The following is a 22,183-nucleotide window of genomic DNA, read 5'->3' as shown; positions in this document are numbered from 1 at the left end:
TTATAGCAGTGCTAGAAATATAGGAATAAAGCAACACACTTAGCTTAAGTATAGTATTTCTGAAGTTGTTTTCTACCTAAAAATTTGCCAACATAATCTAATTTTTTTTTCTCCCTACTGAGACAGGTTGTCTTGGAACTTATTATTTAGACCAGCCTGGCCTCAAACTCACAGACACCTGCCTACCTGTGTCTCCTGAGTGCTGGGATTAAAGACATGCCTCAACACACTTTTCTTTTTTATGAGTATCTTTAACCTGTAAGAATTTTATTTGGGCTGGGCGGTGGTGGCGCACACCTTTAATCCCAGCACTCGGGAGGCAGAGGCAGGCGGATCTCTGTGAGTTCGAGGCCAGCCTGGTCTACAAGAGCTAGTTCCAGGACAGGAACCAAAAAGCTACGGAGAAACCCTGTCTAGAAAATCAAAAAAAAAAAAAAAAAAGAGAGAGAGAGAGAGAGAAATGATTTTATTTGAGCCAGGCGGTGGTGACACACACCTTTAATCCTGGCACCTGGGAGGCAAAGGCAGGAGGATCTCTGTTGAGTTCAAAGGCAGCCAGGGCTGTTACACAGCGTAACCCTGTCTTGAAAAAAAAATTATTTGGGAGCTGAAGAGATGGCTCAGCAGTTAAAGAGTGCTTGCTTTTCTTCTAAAGGACCCAAATTCAATTCCTAGCACCCACATAGTAGTTCACAACTGTCTGAAAGGGGATCCTAGGCCGCTGGCCTCCTAGAATCCTGCACTCATGTGCACATATTTCCACATACACACCCACACACACAAAATGCACATAATTAAGGTAATAAAAGTAGTTAGTGATGGCGCATGGCATTCAGGTGGCAGAGATAGGTAGATCTCTGATCTTGAGGTCAGATCTACAGAGCAAGTTCTAGGACAACTAGATCTACACAGAGAAAACCTTTTTCCAAACAAAACAAAGAAACAGAAAAAGTAAATATTTAATTTTATCAAAGAAACTTATTTTAACATATGGTAAGTTGATGTTCTACTCTAAATATTTTTAAATTTTTATTGTGTGTGTGTGTGTGTGTGAGAGAGAGAGAGAGAGAGAGAGAGAGAGAGAGAGAGAACATAACTTCATAGGACAAGATGAATTGTTATCCTTCTACCTTGAGTTCCAGGAGGGAGGGGAGAGGAAAAGGGAGATGGAGAGAGAGAGAACGAGAACATAACTTTACAGGACAAAATGAGTTATTGTCCTTCTACCCTGAGTTCCAGAAAACAAACTCATATCATCAAGATTACTAGGCAAAAATGAAAAAGAAAAAAGAAAAAGAAAAGATTACTGGGCAAGTACTTTTATCTGCTGAGCCATCTCACCAGCCCTAATATTCTATTTTACCACATAATTAGCCAGTTATTCAGCATCACTAATTAGTAATCTTTTCTTTTGAAAATCCAATATTCATGAATCACAATTTGTATGAAAATGCTCATCACTGACCCCTGCCCATACATATACTTAAGAAAGCCTGTCCCCTTTAAACATCCAGGAGTCCAATTGTGGACCGTGCTTTCTTCTCTCATCACTGCTCATCAAGACAGTCCACAGTGTGACCCCTGGCCCTCTGAGCTAGAGAGAGGTATGCCCAGATTCTGTGGAGCCTACTGAGCTCTTGAGTTGACAGTAGGCATTAATGTACTCACAGTCAATTCTACAAGACACAAGACTACTTCAGAGCTAAATCTGAGAACAAAGAAAAGCTCTAAATGCAAGCAAGGCCAGCTATGTACAAAATAAGAATAAAGCATAGAGAAAGTCACATGGATAAAAGACCATAGAGGTTCAAAGGACAAAAGAAAGGCATCAACATGCTTGAGGTTATGATTTAGACCTTGGTGGGGCATAGTACCACACATCCCAGCACCAGAAGCTGAAGCAGAAGGATCATAAGTACAAGGTCAGCTTGAGCTACACATACCAAGTCTAAAACAAACAAAAACCAAACCTACTCAAACTGCGAAATCCTTTGTTACTTTTCCTCTCAAATCTATTCTTATGCAATTAACATACTTATGTGCTAAATTATTTTTAAGTATTTGCTTTGTATCAATAACAATACAATTTAAATATATTAATTGTAATATAATTTAAATATATTTAATATAATTTAAATATATTAATTTCATGAGCAAATTTATCTATTCAAGTTTTCTAAGTCAAAGATTATCATTTCTAACTTTTACCCCTTCCCAAGTCTAATGAAATAAACGGAGATTTTTGTAATTCAAACTTATAAAATAATAGTCTACAAATAAGCAATCACTGTATATTTAAGTAGTAATTTCTGTCATAAAACTTGGGAGCTAATACAACCGTAAAGACTGTTTCCCCAGCTAGAGATAGATGGCTCAGTAGTTTAGAGCACTCGTTCTTGCAGAAGATGCGGATTCAGTTCTTAGTACCTATGTGGTACCATCCACAACTCCAGTTTCAGGACAGCCAATACCTTGACTTCTATGTGCATCAGTTATACATGTGGTTCATGTACATACAAGAAGACAAAACACACCAGGCAATAGTGCTGTACACACCTTTAATCCCAGCACTCAGGAGGCAAAGGCAGGCAGATGTCAGTTTGAGGCCAGCCTGGTCTACATAGCGAGTTCCAGGACAACCAGAACTGTTACACAGAGAAACTCTGTCTGGAAAAACAAAAACAAACAAACAACAACAAAATGAAAAGAAAAAAAGAAAAAGAAACAAGAAAAAAACTAAAAAAAAAAAAAAAGCAAAACACTCATACATAAATAAATCTAAAAAATTTTTCTTCAACACTTGTTTCCCTGTTAGTACTAGTTCAATCAGATAAAGACTATACATAGGAAATAAAAGTGTCACATCAGAACCAATCACCCACCTTTGGCAAAGATGCAAAAGTAGCCAGTAATGTCACTTAGCAAAGAAGGAAAAATATGCAAATTAGAAAGGTTTGGTGTAGAAGAGGAATATGGAAAAAAGAGTCAATATTTAGTACCTTTAAGCTTAGTATGGCTGTGAAGGAGTGGATCAGCAGAAACCATGCAAGGCCACCAAGGGTAACCTGACACTTTGGACCACACCAAATCACCCACATTGTATTTCAACAAGAGGCTGTCTCTGCCAGTACTTGGACAGGACTCCTTCTTAACTGGAATCTGAAAAGTGAACAACAAAAGACAAATATTAACATTCAGTAACTTACCTTAAATTCAGTCTTCTATCTATAAAGAACAAGTATTAATCAGAGATTTAAAATCAGAAGTTAATTAAAGGTTCAAAAAAATGTATGGAGAGGACTGGAAGAGCATCTGTCTTCATGCTTAAGGCCTCAAATTCAACCTTCAGAGAATGCCCCCCACTTAATGTATTTTAGGTTTCATCTTTAATATCAATCACTTCTCACAACTGCTTTCCCTCATTCTCATCTCAAGGATTATCACAAAGCTGGACACATAGCAGGTGTGCTTTATTCAAAAACTCTCAAAACATACTGCCCCCTACTCTGACCACACATGTATCTGTTAGATGGTCTTTGAGAATATGTGTCTCAATCAACATATCAATCTCCTGTGCTAAAGCAGGGGTCCTAGCCCCACCAATAAAGACAAGTGCTCTGTACCCATGTGTGAGCATGTGTTTTGAGTGCTCAAAGCTCAACTAAGCTCAGTTTCTCAATTTCTGGAACATGGGTAAACTGAACATCCTTTTAGGGCAATTCTTCCAAGACACTGTAGGTCCTGCCCCTGCTGCATAATTACTCTCAAATCTCACTGCCTGTTATAGATTTGTAAGCATGGCACTGGAGACTACTGGAGAATCAGATTATTCCATGAGATATAAGTACTCAAATGATTGCACAGCATCTCAGTATTACCTCACTATGTAAGTAGATGGTAATTTTAACCAAATCAAGTGGCAAAACTAGGAATAAAAGCCTGGTCTGTGACAACATTCAGAGGCCTCTTCAAAGAACTGTGAAAGCATAAGGTTAAGCACATCTCTAGGCATATCCAAAACACTCTAAATCAGCCCAGATTGTTATACTGGTCTTTTAAAACATTTACCTTTGGGATGGGCATGGTGGACATACCCTTAATCCCAAATCCCAGCATTTAGGAAGCTGATATCTATGAGTTCCAGGCAAGGGCTACATAGTGAGATCATGTTCCCCGCCCCTCCAAAAAAAGAACACAGATTTACCTTTGGAATTACATTAGCAAGAGTAGAATAGATCGAAAAACCACTGTCTTTAAACCCTGAAAGTACTTCGTAGATTTAAGGATTTCAAGGAAATTTCAACTGTTCTTTATTTGTGGTAACAAAATTTCACAATCTGAAATTAAGTATTTCAACTTTCATGATGTCCACAATTATAAATTAGGAACTTCAACTTACCTGCTCTAAGTTTTCCCAGTGTTACCACTGTTGCAACTAAACGTCAACAAATACCTAGTACCCTCCAGGCCAACAGCCTGGATGAGTTAAGAATCTGCTCTGGTGTCCCTATTTCTTTGCTGATATAGATAAATGAATAATTTGCATTGGTATGGATTTTGCTTTAGTGATTTAAATTTAAGGTCAATTTTGTTATATGTATATGTATTTTTGATCTTGATTAAGGTATTGTGATTGTGTAGTTCATTTTTAAAAGGTAATGTATAATTAGGAAATATAGGTTGTTGATGGATAATCATAAATAATAGTCAAGCTTGTAGTCATGTTAGTTAGATTTTTCTAGATATATAGATATATTTCAGTTAGATAGGCATTCTTCATATCTTTCAAAGACTACAGAATATGGCATTTTAAATATTTTAATAACTTAGGGTTTTTCATGACAATGAGACACGTCTGCTCCTGGCAACCCCAATCTACTTCAAGAGGAAGATGGGCATCGAAGAGGCTCCTTATGGAGTTTGAAAGCCATTTGGGCAAGAAACTGCTCTTGCCTGGACTATTGCATAAACTGGACACAGAGAACCCTCAGAGAGAGGACTGCTGAACTTGCCTAAAGGTGAGATGGTCTTTCGGAGTTCCTGATTTATGAAAGAGTCTACGAGACATTCTGCAGGACACAGCAGAAAGTGACTGAACTGTCTTTGGAAATTTCCTGCTTCATGGAAGAGTCTGCTGGATACTACGGGCCTGAAGGCCGAAGATGGATGCCCCAATGGTACAGAGGAACTTTGGGTGACTGTACAGGCAGCGAGATATCTCTGTCATTTCTAGAGTTTTGGATTTCTTGTTTACTTAGGTAATATTATATCCTTCTGGAGTCTTTGATGGAGTTGAAGAATAAATATAGTTATAGTTTTCCTTAGTTATGATAAAAGATAAAATAGATATAAATATTGTAACTGTAATTCTTGCTTGATAACTGTTTTGCTATATGTAATTTTACTATGTTAAAATGAAAGCCTTCTTTTTTGTTTAAACAGAAAAAGGGGAAATGATGTGGGAGTGATTTCTTTCTAATCTGTTGCTTTCATTGGCTAATTAATAAAGAAACTGCCTAGGCCCATTTGATAGGCCAACCCTTAGGAGGGTGGAGTAAACAGAACAGAATGCTGGGAGAAAGAAGCCGAGTCAGTCAGTCGCCATGATTCTCCCACTCCAGACAGACGCAGGTTAAGATCTTTCCTGGTAAGCCAGCTCATGGTGCTACACAGAATATTAGAAATGGGTTAGATCAATATGTAAGAGCTAGCCAATAAGAGGCTGGAACTAATGGGCCAGGCAGTGTTTAAAAGAATACAGTTTCCATGTAATTATTTCGGGTAAAGCTAGCCGGGTGGCGGGACGCAGCCTGCCACCGCTCTCATTGCTACACTTTGCACCAAGGCCAATGTCACTTAGCTGTCTTATATGATCATCTATATTCACTCAAGCATTAGGACGACCCTGAAGGTCATTTTTAGGACACTGGTGACACAAACCATCTAACAGAATAAGAACCACACGTTTTTCCACTTGAAGTCAGGATTTATCCTCCTCAGTCTCTGATGGATTAACCAGCACATGTCCACTTATATACAAAGTATTGGGCTCTGCAGTAAAAACCAAGAATAGGGTGTGTGACATAGTCCAATTGTCAAGGAGGCAGTCAACCACTAAGTAGACAGTGTTGTATGCAGAAAACATGACACGAGCACCTCTGTATAACACAGCTCTGCTCCGTCATTCACTGTACGGCATCATACTTAAGTCTAATGCTGACTAGCTGGTCTAGAACACCTGGGAGATAGAACCCATAGGAACAGTAGCCTTAGCAAGGTCATGAAAAGTGACAAACCTAGATTCAGAAATAATTGTTGTTTTTTAGACAAGGTCTTAATATGTAACCCTGACTGGTCTTGAACTCAGAGATCCACCTCTCTCTGTCTCCTAGGGGCTAGAATTAAAAGTTTGGACCACCACACCTGGCTTTCTTTCTTTCTTTTGCCATTTTAATCCTGAATGGTAAACCCAACTAGGCCTCTCAAGCAGCAAAACTAGTGGCTATGGTATCTAAAGATGGTAATCTCCAGGTATTTGGAAGCCCAACAACCAACCAAGAGCCAAGCCTCAATCAGTACCTGCACAGGACCAAGGCAAAAGACAGTGACTGCCAGCACCAGGGTTGTTACCTATCCCTTCCATTTTTCATCATACTTTTTAAGGTATGGTACATGGGTCTCAAGCTCACCATTTATTGTCACATAACCCAAAAGAATCCTTCACACATACCTTTTTATCTGCAGGACTTGAGATCTTGGACACTAAAGCTGCTTCCACAAGGCCCTGCTCCAATAAAGAGTCATATTTTATGTTCCTCTTCCTATTCCTCCTAGTCTTATCCGATTTTTGTCCATTTTCTTCTGACTGAGACACATCAGCAGCACTGTCACCACAAATTGAAGATTCAAAGAGAGGTTTTCCGTTCATGTATGTTTTTGTGATTTTCAGTTTAATTTCTGGAGAGCCATTTTTAATAGGGGTAGTATTGGGTGGTGTCCCAATTCCTTTCACTTCCTGGGACTCGAAACACAATTTAGCATCATGAGCACCAGGTTCTCCATTAAACACACAGGAAGTAAGATCTTTCAACTTCTCTGCTGGAAGAAAGGGAAGTGCATCATGACCATTAAATTTCTGCATGACCCCCTCCTGTAGGCTGTTAGAAAGTGGAGCTTTGCTGAGGAATACAGAACATTCATGATTCACGTCACAGTTCTGAGTCTTCCCATTTGCACTGCCAAGGATTTCTGGTGTTTGCTTCATTTTCATGCACTTTACAACTTTCTGAACAGAAAGAGAGCTTTTTCTGATGCTAAATTCCATCCAGCCCAGATGCTTTGGTTCTTAGAACTCTACAGTGTTTAAAGAGAAAAAAAATAAAAGGAAAAAAAAGCAACATATTACATTTAAAGCTAGGATAAATGTGCTAATATCTATATAGCTTTGTTGAAATTGGATTTTATTGTTTTATCTTTTGAGGTAATTTATGATGTTGTATATAATTTAGGCTACAGATGACAATTTAATATCAGAAATAATATAACTGAAAAGACAAATCATTTGTAAAAGGGAAAATACAATTGAGTCAGGAGAACAAAGTTCAGGTATATCACTATCATCAACAACCAATATGGCAGGATGCCCAACTTAAGAATTTAATTTGGCCGGGCGGTGGTGGCGCACGCCTTTAATCCCAGCACTCGGGAGGCAGAGGCAGGCGGATCTCTGTGAGTTCGAGACCAGCCTGGTCTACAAGAGCTAGTTCCAGGACAGGCTCCAAAACCACAGAGAAACCCTGTCTCGAAAAACCAAAAAAAAAAAAAAAAAAGAATTTAATTTGTAGGCTAGAGAGCTGGCTCAGGAGTTTAAGAGCATTTAACTGCTCTTGAAGAGGACCCAGTTTCAGTTCCCGTAACTCCAAGGTGGCTCACAACCACCTTCCACTCCAGTGGAAGGATCTGACACCCTTTCTGGCCTTCGCAGGAACTGGGAATATTTGTGATACACAAATAAACAAGCAAAATAGCCATATACATTTAAAAACTTAAAATTAATTAAAAATTACAACAGTGAAGCAGATATTTTAAAAGACCATATGTTGCCATATCAGAGTAGGATTATAATCTGAACTACACTGGGGGTTGAGTTAGGATGATGAGTTCAGGACCTTTCTGGGCTACAGAATACATTCGGTACCTGCCTAGTTAACTTAGTGTTACTCTGTCTCAAAATAAAAACGTGTGCACATGCACAAGCATCATGAGCTTGCAGAGGCCAGATGGTGTCAGATCCCCTGGAGCTAGAGTTATCAGTTAGCTTATAGCTGCCTGACAAGAGTGCTGAACTCAATTCAGATTCTCAGGAAGAACAATGCTCACTTTTAACCACTGAGTGACCTCTTCAGCCCTATGGTCTACAGTTTCAAAGGTCAACCTGAACTACAAAGAGAAACCCTATCTCAAAAACAAAAAACAAACAAAAAAAATTAAAGCACATGGGAGAAAACAGAAGTCAAAAACACTGAAAATAGGTTAAAATATTCAAACTTAAAAAGCAGAAAAAAAATGCTGACCAGTGCTGGTGCATGTCTTTAATCCCAGCACCAGAGGCAGGTGAATCTCTGCGAGTTCAAGGCCAGCCTGGTCTACAGAGTGAGTTCCAGGACAGTCAAGACTATTACACAAAGAATCCCTGTCTCAAAAAACAAAAATAAATAAGCTAACAAACAACAAAACAGGAAAAAAATTAGGAGAGGGGAAAATACAATTTCACCACGCTGTGGAAAAAAAGTAATGAATAGATATATCATTGACTGGGTGATATAGCTCACTAGTGGAGTGTTTGTCTAGCATGTATACAGCTCTATCTAGACTCAATCTACAGCAACAAAAAATTCAAATATCCTTTCAAATACAAAACAGTTGTTGTGGGAGAGTATTTTTGGATAGTATTTTTGTATAATGTGAAGATATGTCTTTGCCAAGGCATCTTCTGATTGGTTTAATAAAAAGCTGAATGACCAATAAGTAGACAGGAGATAATAGGCTGGACCTCTGGGCAGAGAGATGAACCTAGGTGTCCAAGAGATGCCAAGGAGGCACTGAAAAGGTTGGACATACAGTACAGGGAGGTAACTGAGCCATGTGACAAAAAGTAGATTAACAGAAACAGGTTAATTTATGTTATAAAAACTAGCTTGGGAAAAGCCTAAGCTAAAGCCAAGCTTTCATTAGTGTCCATGTAGTTATTTGTGAACTGGTGGTCCAAAAGAAAAGTACAACTACAAACAGTAATATAGATGATGACTTATCAGAAACCAAGGCCAGAAGCTGGAGAGATGATTAAGCACACTGACTGCTCCTCCAAAGGACCCAAAGTTCAATTCCTAACACCCACATGGAGGCTCACAACCTTCCCATATCCCCTACTTGACTTCTTGGGCACTGGGAATACGTCACAGAGACAGACATGCAGACAAAACACCTATACACATACTTTTTTTCATTTTATTGTTTTATGTGCATTGGTATTCTGCCTCCATGTATGTCTGTGTGAGGGTATAGGGTCCCATGGAACTGTAGTTACAAACAATTGCGAGCTGCCATGTGGAACCTGGGTCCTTTGGAAGTGCAGCCAGTGCTCTTAACCACTGAACCATTTTTCCAGGCCCCATAAAAAATTTAAATTAAAAAAAGAAAGGCCAGAAGGCAGTGTATAAGTATTGTAAGAAAAATTGTCAATTTTACATATAAAAAATATCCTTCAAGAGTAATGACCAAACGCACTGAGAGAAATACAAACTAAAAAGTTGTTAGCAGCAGGCATGCAAGAAATGCTTCGGGGAGGGTAGAAAGAGCTCAGCCAGTCAAGTATTTGCAGGACTGGGAAGATGAATTCAATCCTCAAAATTCAACAAAAGTTGGAATGAGAGAACTAATTTCACAAAGTTGTCCTTTGATCTTGACATAGGCCTACGGACACATCTTTGAATACAGAAGGAGGTACAATAAATCTTTTTTTTTTTTTTAAGTTCAAGTTGAGAGCCAGAAATAGTGGTACAGGCCTTTAATCCTGAAGTTGGCACTTGGGAGGTGGAGGCAGACAGATTTACACAATTTCAATGTCTGCCTGATCTACACAGTAAGTTGCAGTCAGGGCTAAAGAGATTCTAACTGAAATAATTTATAAAAATTAAAACAATGTAATTATGATTATCACAAAAAATACTTTTTTTTTGAGCCAGGATCTTCCTAACTAAGTATGTAGTCCAAGATGACTCTGTACTCACAGAGATCCCACCTGGCTTTTTAAGATTTGGGTTTCTTTTTTTAAACATTGCTGAGGATTGAAGCCAGGATCTTATACATACTAAGTAAATAATGTTTACTTAGTATGTAAGTAAACATATGTATACCCCAGACCCACATGTATACATTTAAATGGTCAAAATGCTATTTTTTTTTTTTTTTTTACTTTTTTGGTTTTGAGACAGGATTTCTCTGTGTTGCTTTGGAGCCTGTCCTGGAACTCTCTCTTATAGACCAGGCTGGCCTCGAACTCACAGAGATCCACCTATCTCTGTCTCCCGAGTGCTGGGATTAAAGGCATACACCACCACCGCCCGGCCCCAAATGCTAATTTTTATCATGTATATGTAACCCCACATATACACCATTGGAAGTAGACAAAGACTGCTTTCAAGGAGCTTACATCCCAAAGAAAGTTCTAGGAAGCTAGGGAAGAATGAGAGAAAAGCAATTTTCAAAGGGGTGACCAATAAAGAAAATCTGGCATTCAGATTAAGAGCTTCCTATGTTCAGAGAAAGATAAATATAATAGCCCCCCAGATCAATGTTGAAACTTCAGAACTTGAAAGATGAAGTCTTTATCACTAAGAATCCAAAAGAATAAGTTAGGATGGATTACTAAGTTAGGATGGATCAGTGGGAGAACTCTCACCTAGCATGTCCTAGATCCCATGTTCCGTAGATCTCTAAGAAGCAGGATTTCTTTTAAATCTCTTAAGATTTTAAAAGAAGAAATAAGAATTACTGGAGACTGAGACTCAGCAGATAAAGTGATTAACAATCAACAATGAAACAACCTGCCTCCTAAATTTAATACTTAGAATTCACAAAAAGGTGGAACAGAGTTACAGACAGTTGTGAGCTGCTATACGGTGCTGGAAACCAAAACTGGGTCCTCACCAAGAGCATACATGCAGACAAAAACTCATATACATAAATTAAACAAAAAAAAAATCTTGGCCGGGCGGTGGTGGCGCACGCCTTTAATCCCAGCACTCGGGAGGCAGAGGCAGGCGGATCTCTGTGAGTTCGAGACCAGCCTGGTCTACAAGAGCTAGTTCCAGGACAGGCTCCAAAACCACAGAGAAACCCTGTCTCGAAAAACCAAAAAAAAAAAAAAAAAAAAAAAAAAAAAAAAAAAAATCTTGAGTCATGTCACGTCTTTAGTCCTAGTACTTATGATGCAGAAGCAAGAGGATCTCTGTGAGTTCAAGGCCAGTTTGGTCTATATAGTGAATTCCAGAAGAAAGAAAAGGAAGGAAAGGAAAGGAAAGGAAAGGAAAGGAAAAAGGAAAGGAAAAAGGAAAGGAAAGGAAAAAGGAAAGGAAAGGAAAGGAAAGGAAAGGAAAGGAAAGGGAAGGAAAGGAAGACCCTGTCTCAAGGAAACCAAAAGATAAAGTTTTGCCTACTTAAATCCCATTTCTCTATATTCTAGTTACAACACTAACCAATCATCATCACTATCTCTTACCAGGTCTAACATTGTAATCTAACTAGTTTATCAATCAACAAACTCCTAGGTGTCAGAACTATAATAAGGACTTGCTAGACCACAGATGACAGGCAGGAGCCCATGATTCAGTGAGTCTAGGATGGAACCAAGGAATTTGAATTTCTAACGAATTATTGAGCAGATTGATACTGTCAGATTGAGGACAAGACTTTGAGAACCACAGATATAGGTTATGGTATAGCAGCAGACCCAAAACCATTTTTTAAAAAGATTTGTTTATTTATTAAGCATACAGTGTTCTGCCTGCATGTATGCCTGCAGACAAGAAGAGGGCAACAGATTTCAAATGGATGGTTGTGAGCCACTCTATAAGTGCTGGGAGTTGAACCCAGGACCTTTGGAACAACCGCTGAGCCATCTCTCCAGCCCCAAAACCATTTGTTATGTGGCTCACACTAAAGGATTCTTTCTTGTTCATGGTACACACCCATTATTTCAAGTAAGAAACAGAAAAAAAATGGGAAAATGATAAAACATACTTTTTTTTAAACTTTCACTCAAACAAGCATGTAAGATAAATTCATTTGGTAAAGTACTTGCTTTGCAAGCATGAGGACCTGAGATCAATCCCCAACATTTACTTTAGTGGCTGGAGAGATGGCTCAGCGGTTAAGAGCATTGCCTGCTCTTCCAAAGGTACTGAGTTCAATTCCCGGCAACCACATGGTGGCTCACAACCATCTTAATGAGGTCTGGTGCCCTCTTCTGGCCTGCAGACATACACACAGACAGACTATTCTATACATAATAAATAAATAAATATTAAAAAACAAAACAAAACAAAAAACCAAAAAAACAAAACCCAGTGCCATAGTTCCAGGACAGGCTCCAAAGCCACAAAGAAACCCTGTCTCGAAAAACCAAAAAAAAAAAAAAAAAAGATAGGTGTGATGGTGTGTGCCAATAATTCTAACATCAGGGAGGGAAGATAGGAGGACCCTTTGAGGTTCACTGGCCAACCAATCTAGCCCAAAAACAGTAAGAAACGCTCAAAAAATAAGGTAAAGTCCAGGATAGGCCTTGGGAAGTAGAGGTAGGCATATCTCTGCAAGTTGGAGGGCAGCAAGTTCCAGGACAACCCAGATTACAAAGAGACTCTCTCTCAAAAAAAGAGGCAGTGAGTCTAGAGAGATGCTACATAGTTAAGAACACTTTGTTCCTACAAAAAAGCCAGGATTGGTTCCCAGAACCCACATGGTGGCTCACAACTCCAGTGGTGAGGGATTTAATGCCAGTTCCAAGAAATTCAATGCCTTCTTCTGGCCTCCATCGACACTGAATGAGTGTGATGCACAGTCAAACATGTAATCAAACACTCATACACAGAGAATAAATGAATGTAAAAAATGTTTTCAATTAATATAAAAGCTGATCAAGAAAGACAATCAAAGTGAACCACACATACACACACACACACACAAACTCATGTACACATGCATGAACTCATGTGCACTTGTGAGACTGTGATTTTCCTCATGGGATCAAAGAAATGTTTAAAAATCAAACAAACAAACAAACAACCCTTTCACTTAGAAGTCATATGCAGGGCTAGCAAGATAAAACGTGTCTCACTAAATCTGATGACCTGAGTTCAATCCCCAGAACTCACATGGTAAAAGGAACTCACTCCTACAAGGTAACCTCTGGCTTCCATAGAGGGAACAATATACATTCAAAAAACTATAGATATAAATACAAACACACACACACACACACTACTTTTCCTTTATTTAGTTTATTTATTTTTACATGTATGGGTATTTTTCCCTGCATGTTTGTGCACCATACCCATGGAGTGCCCATAAAGTACAGAAGAAGACAACAGTTCCTCGGGGAATAGAGTTACAGTAAGCGTGTGGGTGCTAGGGATTAAACCTGGGTGCTCTGGAAGAGCAGCCAATACTCTTAACTGCTAATCAATCTCTCTAGCCCCTAATATGCCACTTTTCAGTAACCAAACCAAATCACACAGCCACATCAAATTTCAAAGAGATGAGGTGTTCAAACAGACACACAAAGCAGAGAAAATTGGAAAGTGTCTAACCTGAACAGACATGGTTACTGTAAACTGGTTATTTATAAGTACTCTTTTTATGGTGGCATCCAGCATGGTGGCATGGGTCTTTAATCCCAGCACTTGAGAGGCAGAAAACAGGAGGTTGTCTGTGAGTTTGAGGCCAGCCTGGTCTACACAGGAAGTTTCAAGATAGCAAGGGCCACACAGTAAGAGACCCTGTTTCTAAAACACAAAAACCAAACAAAATATTCCTCCCATCACCTCCATCCAGAGCCCTCTAAATAGGCTTTCCAAGCCAGGCATGGTGGTGCATGTCCTCAATACCCCAGCACTTGGGAGGCAGAGGCAGGTGAATCTCTCGAGTTTGAGGACAGCCTTGTCTACAAAATGAATTCTAGAACAGCCAAGGCTACACAGAGAAACCCTGTTTTGAAAACCACATATAAATAAAATGAATAAATAAATAAAATTTTTAAGAGACAATTTAAAAAAAAAAACAAAAAACAGTTTTCTAACCTGGTGGCAGTAGTGGTTCACACCTTTAATTCCCAGCACTTAAGAGGTAGAGGCAGGGATCTCTGTAGGTTTAAGGCCAGCCTGGTCTACAGAGTCAATTCCAGGACAGCCAGGGCTACACAGAGAAATTCTGTTTCAAAACAAAAGACTTTCCAAAGCACATAAATTTATGTTGCACACATAACCTAACTCCCTTAAAACACCACTGGAACCGAACATTGTCTCAGGATAAAGATACCAACAGCTAAAAGATACTTCTTAACATTTCATACATCTGCCCAGATTCTCTCCTGCCTCACTATCTACTCTAGTCATACCAGGCTTTTTTTCTCCCTCCTGAATATGCATACTTACCCTCTACTGAGCTGACACCCCAGACCACTTCTAGCTCTGCTCCAAATCAACCCATGAGGAAGTTTTTCCTGATACCAACAGTATAACCTCCCTAGATGTACCTAGCTCTTTCCTTCAAGAGTTACATTTTTGTTCTGGGAATTCTGAATATACATAAAATGGGCAGAGCAGGCAGAACCTGCATACTCATACTATCATCCACTTCTGATCTAACCACATACTCACCCTGTCTCCTGTTAAGAGTGTGAAATAAATCCCAGATTGCAAATCATTGTTAGTAAATGTTTGTGTGCATATTTTAAAATTAGACATTCTTGTGTTGCTTATAACACTTAACAGAATTTTTTAACATTTTTTTCTTAGTAACAAATCTAGACATTGTTCCAAATTCTTTTTATTTGGGGTGATAAGAAACTGAACCCAAGGCCTTTAGCTCTATTATGGAGCTATATCCTCAGTACTCAGCACTCTAATGTCTAATTTCCTCAAATATAAATGGTATTTAGTCATGTATTTGACCAGACACAGATGCAAATAAGCCCTACACATTGTCAGTGTAATTCTGACCCCTCGTCATCTACAGTCTTCTCCTGTCTTTCCCTGTAGAAGATAACAGGTTGCTAGTCTTGAGGTTTCCTGTGTCCTTAACTTCTGCCAATGGCAGTACTATGGCGCAATTTAAAATGTTCCTCTCTCTCTTCAGTAGTTTTATCAGTTTTTTTTTGTTTTTGTTTTTGTTTTTGTTTTTCGAGACAGGGTTTCTCTGTGGTTTTGGAGCCTGTCCTGGAACTAGCTCTTGTAGACCAGGCTGGTCTCGAACTCACAGAGATCTGCCTGCCTCTGCCTCCCGAGTGCTGGGATTAAAGGCGTGCGCCACCACCGCCCGGCAGTAGTTTTATCAGTTTTTAAAAGTGGATATTTCATCAAATTTGGGGTTGATATTTTTCCCCATGACTATCCCACAGGTTTTCAAAAACAAAATCTTTTGTCTTTTTTTCCCTCCTGTTTTGTTCTCTCATGGGTCATTAAACTTCATGGTCAAGGGTTCTGGCTTATTACTGTCACAGGGCTTATCTCAGTTAGTTCTGGCCGGGCGGTGGTGGCACACGCCTTTAATCCCAGCACTTGGGAAGCAGAGGCAGGTGGACATCTGTGAGTTCGAGGCTAGCCTGGTCTACAAAGCGAGTTACAGGACAGCCAGGACTACACTGAGAAACCCTGTCTCAAGAAAACAAAAAACAAAAAAATTCTAAAGCAGCAGAACAGTAATTTTCCAGGTCCTGCAAAATCTTTATCACACAAAGCATAGTGATTTTGGGCAAGTTATTTAACTAACATCTTTGGGATTTCCTGCTGTGATATTTTAGTTAAGGTGAGGTAAAGATTTTGCAGGGGTGGAGAGTTGGTTCAGTGGTCAAGAGTCTTACAAATGACTCAGGTTCTATCCTAGCACCTACACTGTAGCTCACAACTAGGTTAAATTCCATCCCAGGGCATTCAATGCCCTATTCTGACAGTTTTGGGTACCAGGCACACTTGGTTTATCTATATACATGCAAGCAAAACACTCACAGACATAAAATACTAAAGTAAAATTTAAAAAAATATTTTTAAAAAAAGCATCGTGGGCCGGGCGGTGGTGGCGCACGCCTTTAATCCCAGCACTCGGGAGGCAGAGGCAGGTGGATCTCTGTGAGTTCGAGACCAGCCTGGTCTACAAGAGCTAGTTCCAGGACAGGCTCCAAAACCATAGAGAAACCCTGTCTCGAAAAACCAAAAAAAAAAAAAAAAAAAAAGCATCGTGGGAACATCACTGAGACAGGGACAGGCAGATCCCTGAGTTACAAACCGGCCTGGTGTAGAAGAAGAGAGGAGGGGGAGGAGGAGGGGGAGGAGGGGGAGGGGAGGGGGGAGGGGAGGGGGAGGGGGAGGGGAAGGGGGAGGAGGGGGGAGGAGGAGGAGGAGGAGGAGGAGGAGGAGAAGGAGAAGGAGAAGAAGAAGAAGAAGAAGAAGAAGAAGAAGAAGAAGAAGAAGAAGAAGAAGAAGAAGAAGAAGAAGAAGAAGAAGAAGAAGAAGAAGAAGAAGAAGAAGAAGAAGGGAAAAAAAGATTTGCAACTCAAAAACTGTGCAGAGGGGGGCCAGGAGTCTTAAAATTGTACAACTGATCAAACCAAAACCCACCCCCCCCTCTCTCTCACACACACACACACACACACACACACACACGCAATAAAAGGGGTTTTTTAAGCTGGCATAGAACAAAGCTCCACATAGATGACATAAACTTCTAACTTCAAATCTTTAAAAGGAAGCAATACAAACCTATTTCTTTTTCTTTCTTTCTTTCTCATTTTCTTTTTTACTTTTTTGTAACAAAATTTCTCCATGTAATAGTCCTGACTTTCATGGAACTCGATTTTTATAGATCAGGCTGACCTCGAACTCAGAGATCCATCCATCTGCTGCTGCATCCCATGTGCTGGGACTAAAGGCATGTGCCGCCGCACCCAGCCAAACCTCTATTTCTAATTGGGGGGAAAAAGAAAGCTAAACCTCTACAATCATATGAAATAAAAATCCTTAGGAAAATACCCCAAACTGGGTATTTTCCAATTGTTAACTGAGTCCCTTCTATATCCAGGTGCTACCAGACAGGATCCTGCACAATATGCTGGAGGTCTAACACAACCATAACAAGTTTGGCACAAGTACATCTGGTATATCTGGGCTTCAGTTCCAAATATGAAACACCAGTGAAAGCAGGCTTTCCAGAGACAAGATCTGAGCCATTCAAAACTACTGCAGGGGGCTTGAGAGATGGCTCAGCAGTTAAGAGACTTGCTGCTCTTGCAGAGAATCTGGGTTATTTCCAGCACCAACATGGTAGCTTACAAACACCAATAACTCTCTCTAGTCCCAGGGATCCAATGACTTCTTTTGATCTCTGTGGGTGCCAGACACACACAGGACCCATGTACAAACATACAAATGAAATAAACACCCATACACATAAATAAAATCTAATAAATAAGCCAGGTGGTGGTGGCACACACCTTTAACCCAGCACTCGGGAGGCAGAAGCAGGCGGATCTCTGTGAGTTCGAGGGCAGCCTGGTCTACAAGAGCTAGTTCCAGGACAGGCTCCAAAGCTACAGAAAAACCCTTTCTCGAAAAACAAACAAAAAATCTAATAAATAAAAAGTAAAAATACCACTGAAGTTCAAGAAATAAATCAAGCTTTTTTTAAAGAGAGATGGGCAGCACGACACTGTAATCTTGAAACAACAAAGGACTAACTAGATGATGGTCCAGGAATAAAGGGAATCATCCAGACCTAAAGATTCTTCTGATTACCCTGGGAACACTAGGAGGGATCTAGGGTACTTTCCAAAACAAAAAGATCAAAGCCTCCTTTCAGAAAGAACAAAGGTAGGTCACAAACTAGGCCCTTCTTCAGTCTGACTGGTTTATAGCAAGGTAAAAATGGGCCAATACTAACCAATTTTCATACTATAATTACCGTAATATCTGGCCACTTTTTCTTTTTACCTTTCCAGCCTTTCAAAAGTACATCAGGGATCCAAGATACAGCTCAAGAGGTAAAGGTGTTTATCACCAAGCCAGACAACCTGAGTCTGATTCCTGCATTCCACATAGTAGACAGAGACAACTGCTAGCCGTCCTCTAACCTCTACATGCACACCACGGCATGGTGACATATGAATCGTGGCATGAGCACATAAGGGCACACACACAAATAAGTAACTTAGAAACACATACACATCAGCTCGTACTCTTGCATCTGTGCTTTCTTCCTACTCCCATCTCTTATGTCTAGTGCTCTACTCTAATCCTGGTCTACAGACCTCCTCACTGACCTCTGCTACCAGTCCTTGCTCTCCTTTCTTCTCACATACCAAGACAAGTAATTACACTCACACAACCCTTTCATCCACATCACTTTAAGATATCACACAAGGGCTAGGTAGTAGTGGCACACACCTTTAATCCCAGCACTCCGGAGGCAGAGGCAGGTGGATCTCTGTGAGTTAGAGGCCAGCCTGGTCTACAGAGCAAGTTCCAAGACAAGCTCCAAAGCTACAGAGAAATCCTGTCTCGAAAAACCAGGAAGAGAGAGAGAGGAAAAAAAAATGCTAAGACTGAAGGGAATGCCAGACAAGTTAAATCTGTTTGCTTTTTGAGACAGGGTCTCACTATGTAGTCCTGGCTGATCTAGAGCTTACTAAGTAGGCTAGTATGGTCTTGATCTCACAGATTCTCCTACCTTTGCCTCCTGGGAGCTGGAATTAAAAGAATGAGCAACCACATCCAGCATCAAGGGAGTATTTTAAACTAGTAGTCAGCAACAGTGCCTAAGAAGTTTGAGCAAAAGCCTCTGAGGATAAAAATCAAGTGACACAGACGTTTGTAAAACACTCCAGAGAGAACAAATAGTATTCTGAGGCACAACAGGATTAGGGTTTAGGGCAGGCAAGAGATATAGCTAGAACAGATGATAGTAAGAGACCAGATAATAAGATAAGGGAATATACAAATACTAAAATCTTACCTACAAGAGCCTCTGATTTTACTGACTGTGGAGAAAGAGGAGAGTGCAGTCAGGGAACCAAGATACTTATCTCCTCAAAAAAAACAAAACAAAAAAAAAACCAGAACAACATAAAAATGTAGCTCAGTGGTTGAGAGTTTGCCTGCCTAAAGGTCAAGGGCTCAGCCTGCAACACATATACACAATACCTGGGCATTTCATGCTTGTAATTTCAGTACACAAAGACTGTTCCAAGTTCAAGGCTATCCTAGTCTACATAGCAAGTTTTAGGCCAACCATAGCTACTTATCAAGACCATGTCTCAAATCTACTTTCAATTCTCACCACTTGTTACCAAGTTGTAATTCAGCAAAAAAGTTACTTGCTAAATTAAAAAGAATAATATATTCAAATTATATTCTTCAGATTATTTTAGCAGTTTTTTACATGTGCAATTACTTGGTAAGGAGACTCAATTTTACAGCTCATATAGGGCACATTTAACTAGTGTTTCCTATCTTCTCACCAGCACTTCTTAGTCTAATTCCACCTACATTCACATTTTACACTGAATTGTCAAAGCTGTAAAAAAGGAAGTAACTAATTAGTTCACATTCTGCCATGTGAGTAAACCTTTTTAAAGCCTGAGTACTTCTTGGAAAGGATGCCTAAATAGATGAAAAGCTAGACTCCTCCCTGAAGTAACCCACAGGGTCTCTAACGCCTGACTCATTCTGCAGTTCTGACTTAAGTCTTCTTTTGGTTCCTCACATTTCTGCAGACAGTGGCTTAACAGCCCCATATAGCTTGGCTGCATAAAACAACTTAGTAATCTCACTTGTAGTCCGACTGCTTTTCTCTGTATGTCTCCACAAACTTCAAGTTATGATAGTTTATAACATTAAAATGAACACATCCCATCTGTGGAGACATAAGAATTGTCCATTAATATTTCGAAATTAAGTTAATTATCTAAATACTCTTTAAAATGGAATGTTGACCCTTATAATCAGAGGCCAAAATGGGAGGATTTTTGTTCTGAATATGTTAAGAGTCATTCAAAAAAACGTACACAAATTCACAAGCAAATATTAAGTCCACATACTACAAGCCATCAACCCAAAAATGAAGGCCGCTGGGCAGAAGAGAAAATGGAAGGAAAGAAAAGGAAATGACTCGAAGTAATAGTGTGTATACGGCGTGGACCTTATTCGTCCCTGGCCAGCAGTTAAGATTTGAACTCTAGGTCTGGGGAAGAGAGAACACACAGAAAAAGCAGTGTTTACAGGACTTGTTCCCTCCGTGCTACTTTTAGTAACTGTGTATATACATATACATGCACTGTGTATATATGTGTATGTGCATACATATATGTGTATACGTGTGTGTGTGTGTATATACATCGACTTAAATATGTAACCAGAATTTAAAACATGGAAAAGGTAGGAGTTCAAAGTCTCAGCTTCCTGAAATGTTTCATAAACTTTTCTGTAGTGATGATCTTATTTCAAATACATGGAATAGGATATAATCCATGCACAATCTTGAAATTTAATGCCTTTAAAAGCCAAGGCCTTCAAAGTCTGTGAGTAGGCTGGCAGTACTCAGGCACTTCTCTCCCCTAGTTCTGAACTCGCTCGGTATCGGACTGGTCTCCTTACGGGGTCCGTTATAACACACGCACACCCCAATTATCTACCTGGAAACGATTCCTGTCAGAACATCCGATTTCATACCGTGTCGTCGTCAATGTCAAACCTCGTCCTGAGCTGAGAAGGGAGAAAAGCTCAGTGTTGCAACGGGTCCTAAGCAATATCCTCATCCATTTTCTTCTCACCGAAAGTCAAATCCAAGCATCTTTTCAATGCCGAGATTTAGAGATTTAAACCAAGGCAGTCGGCAGCCGCTCGGTCGCCACGGTCCGGCTCGCCGCGCCCTGCGCCTTCTAGGCTGTGAGCTGCATCCCGAGCGAGAGAGCGCGCCCCATGAGGCGCGGCCACAGCCCCGGGCGGGTCCGCGGGTCCAGCCAGCCCCGTCTCCACCTGCGAGGCCACGCAAGGGCCGGCGACCGCGGCGCCGCACTGACCAACGGCCGGCGCCCCGAATGTCAACGCCGGACGCTTCCGCACACAAAAAGCGCCTCTTGGTCCACCCGGCCGCCCCTCCCACCGCGCCTCCCGGCCCCGCGCCCCGCGCCGCACAAAGGCCCGCTCGTCCCGCCCGGCGCCGCGGGAACAAAGGCGGCCGCCCGCCGGCCCGGCACAGGTGCAGCCCCGGCCAGCGGGCCCAACATGGCCGCGCGCCCCGCCGCCCCGTTAGCCGTCGCCGGTCGTGCGCGTCCGGCCGACGCTTCAGGCCGAGTCCTCCCAGCCTCCAGATCCTCCGCCCTCGCCTCAGGCCGTGCGTCCACCTCCGGCCTGCCCGCGCCGCCCGGCCCACAGCCCCTCAGGCCGCCCCCTCAGCCCTCGGGCCTCGACCGCCCGGCCTCCCTTCCCCGGCCAGCGGTTAGTTCCCGCGGCGGTTGGCCGGCGGCCCCAGTGACCTGCACTGCGTCGCATCCTCCGGCGGCTGTCCGGCAGTAGCTGTCCAGCGGCGGCGGCGGCGGCGGACGCGAGGCCGCGGAGGGCAGGGCGGCGGGAGGGGGCGGCGGCGGCGGCAGCGGCGGGCGCAGCGCGGCCAGGCCGAGGCTCTCCGCGCGCGGCGCCGACCCCGCCCCCGCGCCTCCCGCCCGCCGCCGCCGCCGCCGGGGCCGCCGCCGCCCCCAGAAGCCGCGGGAAAAGTGCGCTCCGCTGATTGGCTGCCGCCTCTAGGCGCCCGCGGACCGGGCTTTTCAAATCCGCGCCGGGGTCGCGCGCGGAGGGCGGAGAGCGGCGGGCGACGAACGGTGGGACGCGCGGGGCAGGCAGTGGTCCCGAGCACGGGTGTT

The 22,183-nt window shown here is 41.5% G+C and overlaps 1 protein-coding gene across 9 annotated transcripts in view; it reads right to left on the bottom strand.

Moving 5' to 3' along the window:
- Positions 1-21,940, bottom strand: part of Nsd2 (nuclear receptor binding SET domain protein 2) — a 72,851-nt gene extending 50,911 nt beyond the window's left edge. For 2 of the 9 annotated variants that reach the window (XM_057773221.1, XM_057773229.1), the window contains exons 1-4: positions 21,800-21,931; positions 20,957-21,026; positions 6,731-7,353; positions 3,000-3,159 (exon numbers count right to left, since the gene is read on the bottom strand). In XM_057773221.1, coding sequence (XP_057629204.1) covers positions 3,000-3,159; positions 6,731-7,324 — 754 coding nt within the window. In that variant the 5' untranslated portion in view covers positions 7,325-7,353; positions 20,957-21,026; positions 21,800-21,931. Of the gene's footprint in view, positions 1-2,999; positions 3,160-6,730; positions 7,354-10,960; positions 11,025-19,278; positions 19,304-20,095; positions 20,179-20,956; positions 21,036-21,799 lie in introns of those variants that run through there. The other 7 variants (XM_057773224.1, XM_057773222.1, XM_057773223.1 and 4 more) reach the window with 7 other exon arrangements.
- Between the last annotated feature and the right edge of the window lie 243 nt (positions 21,941-22,183).

The sequence above is a fragment of the Chionomys nivalis genome, chromosome 6 (genome assembly GCF_950005125.1).
Source record: "Chionomys nivalis chromosome 6, mChiNiv1.1, whole genome shotgun sequence".
Taxonomy (NCBI): Eukaryota; Metazoa; Chordata; class Mammalia; order Rodentia; family Cricetidae; genus Chionomys; species Chionomys nivalis.
Note: the sequence above shows the minus strand (reverse complement) of the source record. Positions and strands in the feature narration are given on the sequence as shown.